General features: G+C 47.8%; 1 protein-coding gene across 1 annotated transcript in view; it reads right to left on the bottom strand.

Moving 5' to 3' along the window:
- PIGN (phosphatidylinositol glycan anchor biosynthesis class N) overlaps positions 1–20,329 on the bottom strand; it is a 351,259-nt gene that overhangs the window by 244,393 nt on the left and 86,537 nt on the right. The window contains 3 exon segments of the mRNA XM_066579178.1: positions 1,424–1,464; positions 16,986–17,093; positions 19,648–19,778. Of these exon segments, the coding sequence (XP_066435275.1) occupies positions 1,424–1,464; positions 16,986–17,093; positions 19,648–19,778 (280 nt within the window).

The following is a 20,329-nucleotide window of genomic DNA, read 5'->3' as shown; positions in this document are numbered from 1 at the left end:
CAGAGAGGCTGGGTCACCAAGGGGTTAAATAGCAGCAATTCAAATGCATTGATTTTTGCTGTTCCATTCACACTTGTGTATATTCACTGCATATAATACACATATACAAATGAATGCAGCATGTTGTACTTTACCGCATATTATGCCGATACAGCCTTATTCTCTACGGGTGCTTACGAAAAGCCTGCACATAAACCATTACATTGGGCATGTAGAGCATTTTATGGAAGGTTGCTAAGAGACAATAGAAATATAAAAGAAACCAGGAAGCCAAGACATGACGGCATCAGCGAGATACGCTGTCATCTACTGGCAAAAAACATGACACTATGGGGCGATATGCCATCCCACGCCCTAGTAAACCGCTGCAGACTACCATGTGAGCCCGGCCTTAAAGATTTTACACATGAATGAGCAGCGCAGATAGAATTGAAAAACTGGATTTTGAGTATCTTTTAATATTTTTTTATTATATTGGGGGGGGGGGCGCAGCTGTTGAGGGGGGGGGGGGGGGAACTGTCCCACAGAGAAACTTGAAGCAATGATGGCTTGATTGCTTACCTCATAGTTTGGAATACTTAGTGATTGGCAGCTAGGTCCTCCCTGTTCTGTCAGGCTCCTGCTGTTGAGCCTATAGGCACAGCTTCTTTGCCAGTGCGAACCCAGGGTGTATATGACAGCATGGAGCTTTAAGCGAAGGCATTAAATGAGCATTACAGGTTTAAAGGAACAAGACTAATTTTGGCTTCGGGCTCATTCAGACGCATGTTGGTTTCTATCATGTAATATGGGCCTTGTGTGGCACAGTGTTAAGGCAGCTTCCTAAGCGCTCACTCACGACCTGAAGGTTGCAAGTTCAATCTGTATGGTTCAGGTAGCAGGCTCAAGGTTGACTCAGCCCTCCATCCTTCCAAGGTCAGTAAAATGAGTACCCAGCTAGGTGGGGGGGGGGGGGGGGGGGAATAAATAAATCACCTGAAAGCGCTGCGGGATAGTCGGCGATATACAAATAGCAAGTCCCCCCTAGCAAGTCCCAATACGCAGCATTTTACACAGATCATTGAGTGAGAGTTCCACAGTGGAAATAACGATACGGTGACAGATTCCGCACTGCGAGGTGGTTTCCGCACGGGTTTTTTGCAGGGCATTTCCACATGTGGAAGAGATGTCAAATATCTCATCCACAAAGCATTTAACGGCTACTGTAAATGCAGCGGAATTGCTGTGCGGTAATTCGACCCTGTGTGAGCCCAACCCAACAAAGGAAACTGGCACAACAGAATGTGGCATGGTATGCAAGTAAAAAATAATTAGCCAAATCTGCAGAAAAAGTGTATAATTATAAATGCGTTCGACACTGCAGGTATACAGCTACACACTGAAGACATTTTATGGCATGCTGCCTAGAAAAACACAACTGTACCTGGTTGACATCAAGTCTTCTCCAATTTTCCAAATTCCATTCTAAAAAAAAAAATAAGACGGGTTAGCCCTTATTTTCCCAAGTTCATCATTCCTTTTATGAAAACTATTTGCTGTGACCAAAGTACAACCAGCGATAGCCTGAAACCTGGGGTGAGACTAGGTGGGCAGAGATTTCAATAGGGCAGCTAGCAAAACAGTCCATCCTCAGATACGAGTTTCAGGCAGATGTAGCGCCCCTCGCAGGAGTTTGCTGCAGTTTCAGCAGCGTTGTCATGCTTTTTTTTTTTTTACAATGTTTTGTCTGCATTTCCATTGATTGGCTGAGCCAGCACTCGGCGCCAATCTTACTGGAGGCGAGGTCTTCAAGCGCCTCACTAGCAAAAGCTGCTCCATCAGCGACTACAAACAGATATTTTTGGTATAACTTACCGTAAAATCTCTTTCTCGTCGCGTTCATTGGGGGCCACAGCCTAGACCATGGGATATAGCCACTGCCCTAGGAGGCGACACTAAGCAAAAAAGTGTTAGCTCCTCCCTACCTGGCTATATCCCCCCTGCAGGCACTCAGCTAATTAGTCTGTCTGCAAGCAGTAGGAAGCCAGTGGGAGTAAGATTATACAGATTATGTTTTATACATACCAAAAACTCTTGGCACAATTTTTCTGCCGAACCATGACCGAAGAACAGAAAGTTCCAGCAACCGCCTAAATAAACAAGGGGTGGGTGCTGTGGCCCCCAATGAACGCGACGAGAAAGAGATTTTACGGTAAGTTATACCAAAAATCTGTTTCTCGTCCGTATCATTGGGGGCCACAGCCTAGACCATGGGACGTCCACAAGCAGTCCCGAAAACAATATATTGGGTGGGCATTCAAAGTTCGGCTGCGCGGTCAACGACCGCCGCCTGCAAGATCTTCCGGCCAAGAGCGGCGTCAGATGATGCAGCTGTGTGGACCTTATAAGATTTTGAGAACATATGTAAGGAAGTCCAGGTGGCTGCCTTACCCTCCTGAAGGGCTGAGGCTCCGTGACGGACTGCCCGGTAAGCCCCTACCGCCCGTGTGGAGTGGGCCGTAACCCGAAATGGCGGCGAGCGCCCTGAGGTGCGACACGTCTCTGTTATCAGGGACCTTATCCATTTGGATAGGGTGACTTGAGGCTGCCAAGCCCCTTCGGGTCCCCTCCGGAATAACGAAGAGGGTGTCGGTCCTACGAAGCGCCTTTGTACTTTTCACATAGATCCTCAGCGCCCTTACTATGTCCAGGTGGTGCAGCATTTTTTCCTCTTTGTGTACTGGATCTGGACAAAAAGAAGGCAAGACAATTTTCTTCATTAGTATGAAACTGTGATACCACCCTTGGTAGAAACTCGGGTGATGGCCTCAGCACCACTTTGTCCTGGTGGACGGTCATATATGGCGCCTGCATAGCCAAAGCCGCCAGCTCCGAGACCCTACGGATTGCCGTAATGGCGACGAGGACTACCACCTTCCAGGTCAGTAGTCGCATAGAAATCTCCTTCAGCGGCTCGAACGGCTGGCCCGTCATAGTGTCTAACACGAAATTAAGGTCCCAAGTTTGGACCGGGGGTTTAAACGGGGGTGTCGTATGGGCGACTCCTTGCAGGAATGTACGTACTGCCATCCTCTTTGCGATTGGTTTTTGGAACAGTACCGTTAATGCCGACACCTGTCCCCTTAACGAGCCTACCCTCAATCCTACCTCGAGGCCTGATTGTAAGGATGCAAGAATTCTGGCCACCGACAATTGCATCGGTTGTACCCGCCCCTCCTCACACAGGTGAAGAAGCGCTTCTCAGACTCTATAATAAACTGCCGATGAGGCTGGTTTTCTGACCCGTATCATAGTCTGGATAACCTTCTCCGAATAACCTTTCCTCCTCCACACCTCGGTCTCAACGGCCAAGCCGTCAAATGTAGAGACTTGGAATTTAGGTGTAGAAAAAAAGGCCCCTGGGATAGCAGGTCTCTTTGCTCTGGAGGATGCCACGGTGTGTCGAACAGTATTTCTATGATGGTCGCGTACCAGCTTCTTCTTGGCCAGTCTGGTGCTATTAATACTGCTGATCATCCTTCCTGCTTGATTTTCCCTAGGATCCTCGGTATGAGAGGAATGGGTGGAAATACGTATAGGAGCTTGTACTCCTCCCACGAAATGGTTAGCGCATTCGTTGCCGCTGCTTGTGGATCCCGTGCTCGGGACATAACCGGCGTAGCCTGTAATTTAGTCGGGACGCCCTGAGGTGCACGTCTGGCGTGCCCCACTTCCGGCATATCGTCCGAAATACTTCTGGGTGCAGCCCCCAATCGCCGGGATCCACTGTTTCTCGGCTTAGGTAATTCGCCACCCAGTTTTCTCTATTCCGGGAATGTAGACTGCGGAAATCGAGCTCAGATGCTTCTCCGCCCACGTTAGTATGCCTGCTACCTCGCTCATTACCGACACGCTCCGTGTTCCTCCTTGTCGGTTGACATAGGCCACCGCTATGGTGTTGTCCATCTGAATGCGTACATTTTTTCTCTTGAGATTGGGCCCGAAGTGTCGGAGAGTCAAGTAGATGGCCCGCAACTCTAGGATGTTTATATGTAGCCTTGTCTCTTTTTGAGACCACACTCCTTGAACAGACTGATCCCCTAGTGTTCCGCCCCAACCTGAAAGGCTGGCGTCCGTCATCACTACTGTCCAGCGACTCGGGCCCAAAGGCCATCCCGCCTGAAGCCTCCCAGGTTCCAGCCACCACTTCAGTGACCTTTGGACTTGAGGGGTTATCTGGATCCGCTGTTCCAGGGTCATCCGGAACCCATTCCGGCGTGACAATATCAAGTGTTGTAGTTTCCTTGACTGGAAACTGGGCGAACGGAACCGCCTCGAATGCTGCCACCATCTGGCCCAGGATAGCCATGCAGTGTCTGAGGGTTAACGGTTTCCCCTGTATTAGGGACCGGACCCCCTGCCGGAGCTTGTCTACCTTTGCTTGAGGTAGCCGGACCTGGTGCTGGCTGGTATCGAATATCATGCCCAAAACTCCAAGTGTTGTGTCGGTATTAGGCATGATTTTTCGCGGTTCACTATCCAGCCGAATTCTTCTAGAATCTTCATCGTGACGTGTACGCTTTTGATGTTGCCGTCCCACGACGGTGCCTTTATTAGTATATCGTCCAGGTATGGAATGGCTGATATACCTTCCGCATGGAGTGGCGCCATCACTGCTGCTAGTACCTTCGTAAAGACCCTTGGAGAGGTAGACAGGCCGAATGGCAGCGCCGTAAACTGAAAATACCTTCCCTGTGTTTCGAAACGAAGGAATTTTTGATGCGTTTCCCGAATCGGGATATGGAGATAAGCGTCCTTGATATCTATTGAGGACAGAAATTCGCCCGGTTGCATGGAGGTTATCACGGACTTGATTGACTCTATCCGGAAATGTTTTGTTCTGATGAATTGGTTCACCTCCTTAAATCCAGCACCGGCCTCACTCTGCCGTCCTTTTTGGGTACAAGAAAAAGATTCAAATAGAACCCTTGCCTCTCTTGTGCCTCCGGTATCGGTTTCACAACCCCCTGTGCCAGAAGGTTCCGCACTGCCTGCTGTAGGTTGGCTACTCCTTCCGGGATGGTAGGCACTCTGGACCTGCAGAATGAATTCCGTGGGGGAGTCGTGAATTCGATTGCGTAACCGGATGTCACAATTTCCTGCACCCACTTGTTACTCACGCGCCTCCCCCATGTCTCTCGCAATTGGGAGAGCCTGCCCCCCCCACCCTGGTGACACCGGGTGGGGGCAGCATCTCATGCCGCGCTCTTTTGATCCCGCTGTTTTAGATATTCCGGGTCGGGATCGCCATGTTTGCCTTGTTTTGAAAGAGGGGCCCCTCTTTGCGTCTGTCGGGGTTCTTGTAGACTGGGACCACTGCCCTGACCCTGGGCGGGATGAAAAAAAAAACGCCGAAAGGATCTAAAAGAAAGAACGGTTTCCTTTTTAGTGGAACCTTCTCCTTTCTTGCCGGCATTTGTGGTAACGACGTGTTCTTGCCGCCTGTAGCGCCCTTTACCATGTCATCCAGTTTAGGTCCAAACAGCCTGTTTCCTTCGAATGGCCATTTTGTTAGGGCCATCTTGGATGCTGTATCTGCTGACCAGCTTTTTTCAGCCAGAGAGTTCTCCTTGCCGTCACCGATGCAGCGGATGGCCGGGCACCGAACTTGGCTGCGTCTAGTTCTGCTGTGCATACAAATTTGTTTGCCTGTATGACGTTGTCTGTCAGTTCGAGCAACTCATTTGGTGGAGCGCCTGTTACACTGTCTCTCCATAGCTGCTTGGCCCAGGCTATGGATGCCTTGCTGACCCATGCGGTCGCAAAAACCGGCTGTAAGGCGGTGCCTGTGGCTTAAAACACGGTTTTGCCCACGCATCCAGCTTCCTGTCTTGAGGATTAGCCAGCATTGCTACCTTGGCTGTTGGCAGTGCTGTGCTTCTAGACAGTCACGACACTGGCGGGTCAACTACCGGAGGTACCGCCCAACCCCTTTTTCAGGCCCCCTGGGAATGGGTATGTACTTTCCCAAGTCTTCCCGGGTTGCCTAAATTTCTTATCCGGGTTCTGCCATCCCTTATTAAGAACCTCCGAAAAATCCGGATGGTCTGGGAAGACCTGTCGTGATCTCCTTCTGCCGTCTAAATGACACCGCGGAAGGAGGCGTCTGCACTGTTTCCTCCATTACTTGGAGGGTTTCTCTTATGGATATTACCAGGCCGTACATTAGGCTGGCTAGGCGCGACACCTGTTCCTCGTCTAGTTCCAAAACTGACGAGCCTGCAGAGTGGTCGTAGTCTTCAGACCCACTGCCCTTGCCTGCCGTTTGGGCCGTGTCCTGGGGCGCCCATGAGCAAGATGCTCGAGGGGACTCATCGCGAGCCCGGGCTGGTCTCACAGAATACCGGGACCGTGAAAAAAAGCCTTGATCTATGATAAGTATGCACGGACTCCCTGGACCATGAGAGCCATGAGAGTCCCTGGATCGTCTGGACTTTGAGGGTCCAGACGACCTCCCGGTGTGGCGCGATCTATGGGGAGTGTCCTCGCTGCTAAGGGACCTCCTCCTTTTGTGTGCCCTCTCTCGTGCATATTCCGAGGAGGACGCGTCTGAGCTGGGCTCTAACCGGCGTAAAATCGCCGCAGAGGATATGGCCAAGCCAGAAACGGCAGCGGCCAGGGACCTCGCCCGTTGGGGTTCGGGCCCTGGCTCCACAGGGGCGGCGGGGGGCACCGGGGACCCTGGGGCTGCGCGCACCGCGGCACATCTAGTGCAGCGGGGGTCGACTTGACCGCAAGCGAACTTACCGCTGCAGGTAGTGCAAGCGTAATGCTTCACCCTCCCCTTGGCCGGGCTGGAACCCTCTGATCTAGGGTCAGACATGGCAACAGAAAACAATTCCCAGGTAGCGGGAAAGCTAAGTACCGTTACAGGAATGCCTGCAGGGGGGATGGGGAGGGCGAGGGGAGAACACCGCAAAGTGCTGCCTTGGGCAGGGCTTACCCGGTCTAGCAGCTGTTTCTGCGGTTCCCCCGGTCCAGCTGGAGCCTCTGGTCCTGACGCTTGGGTGCTGTCGGAAGTCGACGCTGGTGTACCATACGATCTCGCGGCGTTGGTGACCCGGCAGGTGCTGTGGCAGGGACTGCTGCGGAGTTGCTACTGCTGCTGGTGCCCGAGACAGGAGGTGCTGCTGCTGTCCGGGTGCTTTCTCCGTTGCAGAAGGAAACTGCAGAGGGAAACTGCAGGACTGCAGGGCTGAACGGCTGGAAGGCTGTGTGTGCTTCAGGCGAGCTGCAGGTGCTGGGCTCAGAGGTGTAGACCAATGAAGTGTCCCAGAGCGCGGCCATTCCTCTGTCCGGCGGTCTTTTTACACTCACCCCGGTCGGAGGGGGCGTGGCCTGCCCCGGAAGCGTCCCCGCGACCCGGAAGTGACGCTTTCCGGCCGTGACGACGGCGCTCCGCCCCCCGGAGCGCCGTGCCCGGAGGTGGCCTGCCGGCCGGCGTCCCGGCGTCCTGCGACACGCAAGCTTCTATCCCTGGCCGGGAGAGCTGCCGCTGCCGCCGCCATCGCCGCTGCCATCGCCGCTGCCATCGCCGCTGCCATCGCCGCTGCCGCTGCCCCCGCCGTTGCCACCGCCGACGTCCTGATGCTCCTTAAGGTATGCGTTCAAAGTTCGGCTGTGCAGTCTGTCCGTGTGGCGCCGGAATGCTCCATAGTCCCAAGCGGGGGTGTCTTTGTCCTGGGAGCCACAGCCTGCCCTTGCGTCGACTACTCCAGCAGTGCTGCCCCCTACGCGTCACCGTCAGACAGTGCGCTACTCCAGGGAGGGGGAGCCCTATGGCTGGCGGGTAACCGACTCAGATGCGCATTGCATGGTCGGGCCCCTTTTTCTTCTCTGGGTGAGACGCCGCAGTAGTGGTGGAGACACCCCCTGCCTGCGTCTCCCCCGGGAGGCCAGTAGAGCCAGGGAAAAGCCCCGACTCCCCGGATTCCCGCGAATAGCTCTTTCCATGTCTGCCTCCTAGCAGACACTAAGCTAAAGACTAATTAGCTGAGTGCCTGCAGGGGGGATATAGCCAGGTAGGGAGGAGCTAACACTTTTTTGCTTAGTGTCGCCTCCTAGGGCAGTGGCTATATCCCATGGTCTAGGCTGTGGCCCCCAATGATACGGACGAGAAATATCCGGAGCTCCGGAGAGCAGTGGCGGGGGCCAGGGCGACACCTGCAAGGAGAGTACTGATTGTATTTAGGTAGTGTAGCCAGCGTGGGGTGCTCTCAAAAATGCTGAAGTAGTAAGCTGAAACCACTGCCTATTCATTTCAATGTGCGATACACAGCTGAAGACAGCCAAAGATCAAGATGCATCGCTGTCAGAGCGCAGCGTTTTGATGCTTGTGTGAGCAGCCCCATTGAAATGAATGGGAGCATTGTACAGCGTTTAGCGCAGCGCTGAAAAGGCAACACTAATCGCTGTACAAAGATGTGTGAGGGAGGCCTCAGGGACCCGGGTGTTCAAGAGGCAGTTTAAAACTAAAAACGGGGGAAGGGGTGGGGGGTGTGGGATAGCCCTTTAAGTTCAAAGAAAAAAATATAGGCCTGTAACACATAGGTAAAATCCCTAAAATGTGTCAGGTCCTTTTGGACCAACACACCCTGGTCCTTAGGGGGTTAAAGTCACACACAGTTTAGGAGACAAAAAAAAATAAATTATTTCATTTTTTTTTTTTTAATTTTGGCATGGACTTCCACCACTGGTAGTGAGGCCTGGCATCACCTTGGTCTATCTGGTTAGGGGTCCTGTACAAAGTTCTGAGAAAGCCTGGTCTACAATCTAAGATCCAGCGCTCAGTGATTAGACTACAAACACCATCTAGTGTGACCCTGCAGTAATCAGCCCTTATTCCGGTCTCCCAACTGTTATACACATACATGAAGGGTAGATCATCGATTAGTAGGGAACAGACTGAAGGGAGTATGACTGCAGGAGGACACTACGGAGTGTTGCCTTGCAGCCCGCTATCTAGATGCAGAGATTTGTATAGTAATAGAAGGAAAACAGGAAATCTGAAATCATGATTTATAGAAGTGGTTTCATTGGGACAATTTTGAAACTTTGAGAGACAGTCGCCATCTTTCTGCACCCCCTCTAAGAGCATCACATGGTAGCGACATTCACACCGATAGCAGGGATATGTCTGAGGAGTTGATCTATGTAGCACTTTGGGAGAAACTTCCTTTTTATTAATAGTAGCACATGCATAGAGGACTTCCTGAAGTAGCTAGCCACACCTACCCCACAGCCAATGATTGACTGTGGTCTACCCATAAATGTGCACAGAGCTGCCAATCATTGGCTGGAAGGTAGGGTGGGTGTGGCTAGGCAGCTCATAAATATCCATGACTACTTCTGTGCCTGGCTGCCACTAATGGCAAGTTCCTCTCACAATGAGGTTTCCTGCATGCTGTGTGAAAGATAGTTAACTAAGTATTTACACGTGCAATGGGCTCTTCTGCCGTGTGATTTCTGTGCATCTTGCAATTTACAGAAATAGTGTGGTAAAATCATCCGTGTAAGTGCATCCTTAGGCCGCCTGCAGACGGGCGGAAATTCCGCGGCGGGATTCCCTGCAGAATTTCCGCCCCTGGACGCCTGCATAGGTTTGCATTACAGCACACAATCCTATGCAGACGACCACGATTTGTCTGCGCGAAATCACGTGCAGGAAAAAAAACAAAAAACCGCGGCATGATCCAATTCTGTGCGGGGCTCGCAGAGCCTAGCACAGAAAAGTCACTCTCCAGCCGCCAGCTCCGCTCTGCGCATGCGCTGGCGAGTCCGCGGTGCTCTCTGCAGGCGCTCGGGTCCTGCTGCGAGAAGTCTCGCAGCAGGATCCGACCCGGTCGTCTGCAGGCGGCCTTAGACATATGTTGGATAGAAGAGGTCCCAGGCAATCAGCATGCTGAAGAGTTGGCTGTGGTCCAGCGAGTCATTGTTTATACAGACAGGGATGTACAAGCGTTTGCGGCTGCGCCTGGGACCGTAGACTCCTTCCAGTTACTTGTACGGGACAGAGCTTCAGTACTTGATACAGCGGCCTGTATGGACAAGCCGCTGTTAAAGCCCCTTCAGAGGGAACAATTACTGTTTAAACGAGCGAAAATATACGATTTGTTAAGTCCAAGCATAAGCGTACAATAAGAATCATTCCATTGTTTGCCGCTCATTCTATGCAGGCATGGAAAGTCATTGTTGGCTTGTTGACTCATCTGTTCAAGCATCGCTCCATCAGTCCTCCGTGAATCTGAAAGACTCAATGATTTCTTGTTTGAATGAGCCAATGATATATCTTCCTGTAACAGGCTGCCCAATCAAAACGGTCGTCATTTGCCTAAAGTTCTAAACATCTGGCATAAACTGACCATTAAGGCTCATTCACACGACCGCGCCTTCACCGCTTGAGTATGTGATGCGCGGCCGTGTGTTAGGCAGTGATTGGAGTCAATGAAAGCAGATGCATTTTCATTGATCCATTCACATTAGTCAGTCAACGTGGTGTATAGATACATGCATGATAAAGACGTCCATATGCAATACGACGATCACGCCATCATGCGCAGCAGTAGCCAGCTCCACACGCCGGTAAAACGCTGCGTGCTATGTGTGGCGTTTTACACATACTGCGATATGAATGAGCCCTTACTCTGTAAACATTTAAAGAGCCGTGCTGTTTGCGCTAGAACTGTTCTTGTACTCCAATCTTGTGGGGTCCCGAGACGATGGCCTATACTACGAATCTCAGAAAACCCTTTAGGGTACATTCATACATACAGTAGCCGACTTAGCACAGACATTGGCGCAGATGGGCAGCAGATATTACGCTTTCAACTGAAATTCAAATTGAAGGGGTGAAATCTGTAGATCTGCAGTATATCAGCAACATGTGAACGCACCCTTAAAAAGGGAGTTTCCATGGAGAATACCATTGATGATGTATCGTCAGGATAGGTCTTCAATAGTTGATCGGTTGGTGTCCATCACTCAGGACCCTGACCGATCAGCTGATTGCAGCGCTGTCAGCAGGGCGCACAGTTACACAGAAGTCGGAGCAGAAGCCTCTGTAGTGGCCAGCGCTTGTAACTGCAGGCACAGCTCATTGAAATCAAAGCAAGCTGTGCCTGCAGTTACAAACGCTGGCCACTACACTGAGATCAGAGCAGAGACTTCCACCCTGACCTATTTGCCGCACTGTCAGCGGGCGCACGTTTAGCTGATCAGTCAGGGTTCCCGAGTGACGGACACCAGACGATCAACTATTGACGACCTACCCTGAAAAGGGGTTATCAATAGTATTCTTCCAGGAAAACCAAAGTCAGGGCTCGTACACACAGGTGTAATGTCACCACATATTATGCATGCGTACTTCCCATGCACAACACACAATGAATGGAAGCTGTGCAAATCAGTGGACTATGCAAATAAGGGAGATTGAACAATGCCTCTGCAGTGCCACCTATTGGAAAGCAGTATGCCTGCAAGTCAATGTTACACTCTTCATACAAGCCTTGTAACACCGATGAGGCAAAACACCCCAAAATAGCGGTCTATGGATTCTGGCTTGGCTTTCAATTCCAAGTCATTGTTATAAGGCTTGTATTAAGTCTAACATTGACTGGCAGGAATACTGCCTTTTAATAAGTGGCACTGCAGAAGTATTGCTCCATGTCTCTTATTTGCATATTACCCAGAGGAGGATGACTGGACTTAAGTCTCCTCACTTGCCTTCTAGGTGCTCGCCCCAAGGGGGAAAGATAGCAGTCAATGGACTTTCACATCTACATGGGGGCCCTGCATATTGATACACAGGAGGAATAAATCTCAGCATGCTCTCCATTTCTGTTTATCATACGCAACCCTTAAATGGGTTACTCCCAGGCACGGGCAGTGCCAATCGCAGCCTGTACATGGTCTCTGCCAACAGAGTGTATGGGCTGTGTGTGTGTCATTTAATAATATTATATATATATATATTTTATATATATATATATATATATATATATATATTTTATATATATAAATATATATATATATATATATATTTTATATATATATATATATATATATATATATATATATATATATATATATATATATATATATATATATATATATATTATATATATATATATATATATATAAAAATGTGTACAACACTGCAAGTATCCTGCAGTCTTGTATGCATTACGCCTGTGTGAATGAGCCCCTAGGGTACTGAAATCCTGTGCCTAGAGGATTAGGTATTCCGCTGTACACTTACTGGAACAGAGTTGAACTCCAAAACGTCCCCTTTTCAGATTCTGCATTACAATACAAGACAATAGGACATAAATTATCCTTGTCAAGTAACCTAGGACACTTGTCTGATTTGCAGCCTGGACATACATTAAGATTCACTGACCTCTTGTCCAGTTTCAAGAAACAAGCTGCAATATATATTATCTCTACCGCTGTTAAAAAAAAAAGCTCAGTATCCTACAGAGAAGAATGCTGCATGACTTGGTGGGTAAAAACTACTATCTACTAGGAAACTTATAAACAAGTTTATTAGTCGATAGTGTAACTACCATAAAAAAAAACACAGAAATCCATGTGAAAATACTAAAAGTACACAATGTGATTGTTCTCCACAAGAGAAACAATCTGGTAGATATGATAGCTTTTAATGGCTAACAAAAATACATGTTAATGCGAGCTATCGAACAAACGCAGGGTTTTGCTTCAGGCTTAAATGAAATAGATCCGGAGAGGCATACATATATACACATACTTATGACAAGGCACAGACATGGATTTGAAGAATTTGCACTTAGAAGAATACTACCACAGAAATAGAAACATCTTTGAGTAGTCACTGATTAGGGAGTGAAGGTTTGAGGGTCCCTGAATTAGTGGGGGGGGGGGGGGGGGCTGGATGGGTTCACCCAGTCAGCAGTGTTATCTGCGCTAAAAAGGCCTCATACTTCCCATCACACATTAATCCTGGTGAAGAATTTAGTTCTATTGAAAGTGTCAAAAGTTGTCATAAATTTATATTCCCAAATTGATCTATGGCTTTGTGATTTGCAATCACCTTCCAGTATCACAGCTTTCATATCTTCTATGTTATGTCCGTAACTAGAAGCGCTCAGCCACAGGTAAGTCTGTCTCAGTTTAATTGTGTGACAACGAGACCTCATACTCAGTTTTTGTCCTGTTTCTCCAACATTTACTGCACATGATCAGGTACACAGCATCAGACGTGGAACATGTGAAGGTCACCGGGATCTTATAGACCTGCTGTGTTAGGGATCCTTATCCTGTCCGCAGTCAGTACATGTCAGGTCTTACAGCTCCTTACGTTACAGGGACACATTCCTGTTAGTCAGAGGGCAATGCACTTCCCGACTATGAAACCTCCTCAAGTTGGAGGTTGCCTGTAAAAGAAGGGTCCGAGAATATGGTTTTCAAACTGTCATCTTTGTGTAGGTAATGGTGGAATTTCAGCGCTCCCCCAGCATAGTACCTCTAATTGTAGTTAACTAGTAGAAGGTACACAATTGTTTCCTTCCTTGTATTGGAGTAGTCAATTTCTGTGTATCCTGGTGGCTCTGACGAGTTAATCAAATGAGGTGGGATAGTAGCCCTAATTTAAGAATGTCCTTTTAAGATGGTATAGATCTGTGATGGCGAACCTATGACACGCATGTTAGCACTGACACGTGTAGCCATAGTCGCGGACACGCAGCCGCTGTCGGCCGTTAACCCAGTTGGTTAATACTAGCAGGGGCCGCGGCTCCCCTGCTGGTATTCACTAACCAGCGCTACTACAGGTAGCAGCGCTGATCCCGGCGCACACTGATGTCCGTGTGCAGCCGGGATCTTCCTCCCCTGACGTCTTACCACTTGGTTCGGCGAGAGCATCCGGGGAAGGTGGTGTCCGACAGCACCCTGACGTCACTGTATGCGCCAGAGATCATCTCTGCTAGCTGCACGGAGGCCAACGGAAAAGCAGAGCTTCCAGGACGTGGATGGGGCGAGTACGTGGGTCTCGGGGAGGGGGGTCGGGGGGGCTCATTACTAAGATAAGTGAGGGGGAGACTGGGAGAGGTGAGGGCCTGTGCTAATGTGTGTTTTAGGTTCACTAAATACAGTTATACATTTGTTATTTATACGACAAACATCGCAAATTTATGGATTTTTTCTCGAAGTGAGACCACCCAAGTTATGCTCGTTTTTTTGGGGTGAATTTTGGTACACAGAGCTCAAAAGGCTGCCCATCACTAGTATAGATGGAGCACATCCAGTTGTATCTAATAGCCTGGCTGTAGACGATAGACTTTTTGATTTGTTTAGGGTGGAAGCTGTCTCATCGGTGGTATGTGGGACGATTAATTGGATTCCAGTATAGGGATGTCTGTATTAAATGGTTTGAAATTTTTATGATGGTGCCAAAAAGTGGATTTCCGTATACGAGTAGCTTAATGTCAGGTTTATGGTGGGGTGGAATACATTGAACCTCTCATGGAAGTTTATTAATTCTGGTTCAGTCTAGATTATGAGGTCAATGTAGTGGAAGTAGGCCAATTGCTTGATTAGGAGGCCAGAAAGTCACTAGTTTTGCCATTAAAAGATTGGAATATCACAGTGCCATTTTACTGCCCATGGCGGTTCCAGTGAGCTGCAGGAATATCTCTTTGCCTGTTAGAGGATGAATCTTTGAGTTGTAACAGATTCAGAGGCAACTGTAATGGCCTCAAGGTGTGCCTTCAAGGATTCCATTTTTATTGTGGCCAGGGAACCTATTGTTGATAGTTTTTTCAGTAGGTCCGTAGTGTCTTGCAAGTAGCTGGCTGCGTTTCTCACCAGTAGGTTGAGGACACCTAGCCATCCTGAGATTCCTTCAGAGAGTGTTCCCACACCTGAGTCAACATTTTTAAAAAGCAGGGCTACCATCCCACTTCAATTGACGAGCAAAATCACCAGGACACCCAGAAATCAACTGCTCCAATACACAGAAGGAAGAAAACAATTAGTGTACTTTTAATAGTGACCTACAATTCACAGCTAGAAGTACTGAGGAAAACTGCAAAGAAACTCCCCCATACCCTACACGAGGATGACTAAGAAACACATTCCCAGACCCTCCGTTTCTGTGTTACAGGCAACCGCCAAACTTGAGGAACTTTATAAATCAGGAGTGTATTGTCATCTGACACACTAAAAGGAACTTATCCCTGTAAGCTAAGGAGCTGCAAGACCTACTCACATGTATGGACTGCGAACAGGATACGGATCCCCAACACACAGCAGGACTATAAGATCCCGGGGACATTCACATGTTCCACACCTGATCCTGTGCAGTATATGTCCTGTTGGAGGCCTTTATGTTGGAGAAAGTTGGACAAAAACTTAAAGTGTGAAGTCTCATTGTGACACAGAAAGACAATTACCTGTGGCTGAGCAGTTTTCTAGTCACGGACATAACATAGGAGATATGGAAGTAATGATACTGAAAGGCAATTATGTCACAAACTCAAAAGGATTTGGGAATATTTATAACATCTCTTGACACTTTCAATAAAAAGAGCTAAATTCTACACGAGGATTCATGTGTGACTGGGAAGTATGAGACATCTATAGCACAGATAACACTGCTGGCCTGGTGACCCCCTAACACTAATTCAGGGACCATAAAACCTTCACTCTTATCAGTGACTATTTAAAGAGGTTTGTATCTCTGTGGTAGTATTCTTTTAAGTGCAAATTATTCACATCCATGTCTGCACCTTGCCATAAGTACGTGTGTATAAATAATCATGCCTCTTCGGATCCATTTCATTTAAGCCTAAAGCAGAACCCCGAGTTTGTCCGAAAGCTTCCATTATCATGTCTTTTTGTTAGCCATTAAAAGGCATCATATCTACACGATGTGGTTTCTCTTGCTGGGAACAATCACACTTTGCTATACTGACTAAACACGGTACCAAAGTTCTCATTATACTAAAGGTACATTTAGCCCAAGTACAGGGCTCATTTAGTACTCTGTACTGTAACTACTTTGCCCATTTAGCTGAATATCAAATGAACACTTGATGTTTCCTGTCCCTATAAATAAAAACGGAAGTAGGAAGAAAAAAAGTTTCACAATTAGGCGGCTTTCAAATCTGCATTCGGGGTTCCAGTTCCCCGCTCTGTTATGGGTGCTGGAAAGGTGAACCCCCCTGAGGGAACAGATTTCTCGTATGCCAGAACCTAATGGTGCCAAACACACCCCATTGACTATAATGGTGTTCACTTGGGACTCCGTTCAGCAGTCCAGCATTTTACTGGATTAAAGCTCTGCATGCAAGACTTACAAAATGCCGGAAGTATGGGATCAGCAACAGAAGCCTTGAAGGGAATGTCCTAAGCCAGATGTTAAAGCAGCTTAGGACGGCTTCAGGTGAGCATGTGTGTACACTTACCTCAACACTACATATATGCGCAGTGAACAAGGTTGATTTGCCACATGTCTGAGCATAAAACTGCCCTTTTTCGCACATGGTCTGTTTGACAGTAAGCGGGGGTGAACAAGTCTTTAAGTACAGAGCTGCTTCTGCAGTTCCCAGCAAGAGAGGAGTCACATTTATGAGGTTCTGTTAGCCCACCTTGTAGCTGTTACACTGCACGCTGATAGGTAATCAGGGTGGGGCTAGCAGACCCTCATCAGTAAGCTGGACTACCCTTGCTGGAAGCTGCAGGAGCAAGCTATAAGTTTTTTAAACCGCTGCACATCTCAAGCGTGACACCGCTGAAATCAGTGCATCAATTACTGTTCTACACTGCTCTTAGTGAGGAACGCATGACGTACTGACAGGTTCCCTTTAATGTATATGGAGGGTTTAATACTTTGTTTTATCACAATAGAAGTTGTGTGTAGTTTATGATACTGACACATCTTCTTTCACCATCATGACTGAAACTCATACCTGTAGAACCAGGATCAAGTACTAGATTTTCTCTTGCATGATGTACTCCAGCTCCCCAAGCAACTAGTGGTGTCAAGGTTTCAGAAGGATGGCCAGCACCATGGGACCCTGGTAAACATAGATAAACAAAAGCTGTGAAATTGTTCGACTATTGACCGCATTGTACACAGGGCTAAAACATATTCAAAGTTTACAGCAGAGATAAAAGTTCTAACAACCACTTGTCCGTCTGTGTGCACGCGCATTGAATGCAGAGCCCAACAGCACCTGTGAATGTCAGTTACCGGCTCTTACCTCCTCCCCCTGATCACATGACGGTGACGTCACAGGTCCTTTAGCCTTGTGTACTGAACGAGGGATTATGGGCGGACTTCATTCCCCACAAACCCGTGGCCTCGCTTGCTAGGGATACAGCAATACTCAGTTGGCAGTTTGCATGCTGTGAGGCAGCTGCACACCTGTGTGGAGACTCCAATAACCAACACCTCACAAACGTCCACATACATAGCGGTGAAGGGCCATGCGTCAATGTTCAGTATACACTGCCAGCTATCTTCACATCTCCTGAACGTGATATCATGTCATCTCAAGTGCCAATGCCGCAAACAGCAGTCCAGCCTTCATCTAATAGTCAGTTGTCCTTTGTTTTAACAAACCATCATTATCGTGCAAACATGTCAGAGGGTTCAATGCTGCCGTGAAGCTATTGCAGCTTATATGACACAGCGACAAGCCACGATGTCACCTCAGCCACCAGCTGTTTGCAAATCTCCTGCAGCAAATATGCAAAAGCTATGAGCGAACATGTCTCCTCAGCAAACAGCTGAAGCTCTTAAATCATGTGCAGCTCATATGCGAAAGCAACGTAGCAGAGCTGTGTGTGACGTGCATGTAGCAGAGCCGTGTAGCGCATTGCCCTACCAGAAAGGCTGGTACTATAATTTACTAAAAAAATACTAATACTTTAAGAAAAAATACTAGTACTGTCTTATTTACAGGGCATAGTGATGTAACCATCACGGAGGGACCATGACAGACAGACATCACTTACTTGACAAAGACTCACTGGAGGCAAAATGTTATCACTGTTTGTTAGTCTTGGAGGAATAAGGCCTCAATGTCCATGGGGACAGATCAGCAGCGGGTGTCGCGCACAAGTGATCCGCGCCCCATGGAGATGCATTGGACACCCGCAGGTAGTTAAATACCTGTGGATGTCATTTTCCCCTGAGGCGCAGATTACGTGTGCGGGAAATCACCCACAGCATGCTCCATTTTAGTGCGGTTCTCCCGCGGGGACAGCTCCTGCAGACTTCTATTGAAGCCTATGGAAGCCGTCCAGATTCTGCGGCACACCCGCAGCTGAATTCCTGCTCTCCAGTGCGGGAGAGAAGGAGTTCAAAGAAAAAAAGTGTACAGCACATGCGTGCGGCACGCTACCAGAGTGCCGAGCACATCCGCTGGGCCGGAGAAAGAAGATCCGGCCACGACGGAGGGAAGATCTGCAGTGTCTGGACAGGTAAGTAAATCTTTTTAGGCCTCATGTCCGCGGGAAAGGAGGGACCCCTGCGGGATTCTGCATGAAGAATCTGCGGCGAGCCTGATTTTCCCCGTGGACATGAGGCCTAAAGAATCTGTTTGCATCACCTTTGATTATGTACAGATATGTTACTGTCACTGCACAGGGCCAGGCTTCAGCTGTAATGTCTGCGATTAAAAAAACTCTGATTCCTGTTTGACCACTAGCAAGTGAGGCATTTACAATGTTTGATAAAAGCAGAGGACTTGGTCATCCCATTCCCGATGGACACAATTGAGTGGCTCCAATAGGTTACGATGGCAGCTGGGAAAAGTTCACAGGTCTGCCATGAGCATCTGCCTATTGGCATGGCCTAATAAGCTGCCTCAGTGTAATACTGATCGGCATAATGCTCTGGACACTACGTATTCTTAGGTCTTTGAAGTAAGGAAACAAATGCTGCATCTAGTCTAGAGATTCCAAAATAAACAAAAACTATCTAAACCTAGAATTACAGTAACCGCGCTTATACAGATGAAAAAAAAATAAAAATCATGGTATTTTTACCAAATGCTTTTACTGCAAAGCCAAAATACCAGAAATTCAGTTGTTTTTTTAATGTCTGCCCCTCTGCCACAAAAGGAAAAAAAAAAAGTAATAAAAAAAAATTTTACAAAACATTATACTTAGCCCAGACTTATGCAATTGACAATCACAATTAGTCACCCACCAAAAAAAAAAAAAGCAGTCATTGCTGTGGCAACAAGTTATGGCTCTTGCAATGTATTGATAAAAATCACTTAGTCCTTTTAGCACAAAATAATGAGAAAGTCACACGGTAACTCTGCGATAATGTACCTATATATTATAAAAGATGCAAAAAAACTGGTCTGAATTAGAGATCTGTATACAACCAAGTATTTCAGTCATCGACTTCCCTACTAATTGTTTTGATCTATCCAGCGAGTCCTATAAGCACTAATCTGATATAACCAGACAAGCTTTAACTATCACCATCACAAATCTCACACAGATCAAGACACGCATTCAAGGACAATCCTCATGTGACCGCTACTTCTCTGGACACAGGCAATGGAACAAAGCATGGTTGAAAATCCTCCACAGCCACGCAGATCTACTCACCCCAGTCTGTCATGCCGTGGTCAGAGGTGAAGATGAAAGCTGTTTTATCATCATTTCCATAAAAGTCTTCAATCAGGGTTACCATCTCTTTGACTCCTTCATCAACTTTCTTCACATTGTCTTTGTACTCGCTTTTGTGAGAATGGATCAGAAAGACGCTTATTGTGATAAGCAGGCAAGAAATGGAAAAAGACAGCAGAGAGCAATAGTTCCATTGTCCCCCTCACATTTGGAAAGAAAGCTAGTTATTAATATTCTGTCTCGTGGAGAGATGTGACATCTGAAGATACGGGTGACCTTCACGTCACAGTCATTCGCCTGGGACCATTTCGTGAACACCATGGCTAACTCTCTAGAGGCACAAACAGCTCATGCAATAGATCTGGTGGAAAACAGCTCAGCCAACAAATGCTCTAAAGCCTGCATGCGTTTCTGAAAAATCGCATTCAAGGGATGTACGGAACTTATCATATAAACCACTGCAGAAGCCCCCAGAGAGACGGCCATGATCACTATCATCGATAAGAGATTTTATTCATAAGGTCTATTACAAATGGGATATTTTATTTGTCCTCCAGCAAACACCTAATCGCTGCTCCAACTGGACAGGACCTATCCTGATCTTTAGGGGGTGAATCACATCTGACTGACACTTGCACACATAAGGCATCAAACGCTTCTG

This window comes from Eleutherodactylus coqui, chromosome 9 (assembly GCF_035609145.1).
Source record: "Eleutherodactylus coqui strain aEleCoq1 chromosome 9, aEleCoq1.hap1, whole genome shotgun sequence".
NCBI classification, from domain to species: domain Eukaryota; kingdom Metazoa; phylum Chordata; class Amphibia; order Anura; family Eleutherodactylidae; genus Eleutherodactylus; species Eleutherodactylus coqui.
This window is presented reverse-complemented; position numbering and strand designations above follow the sequence as displayed.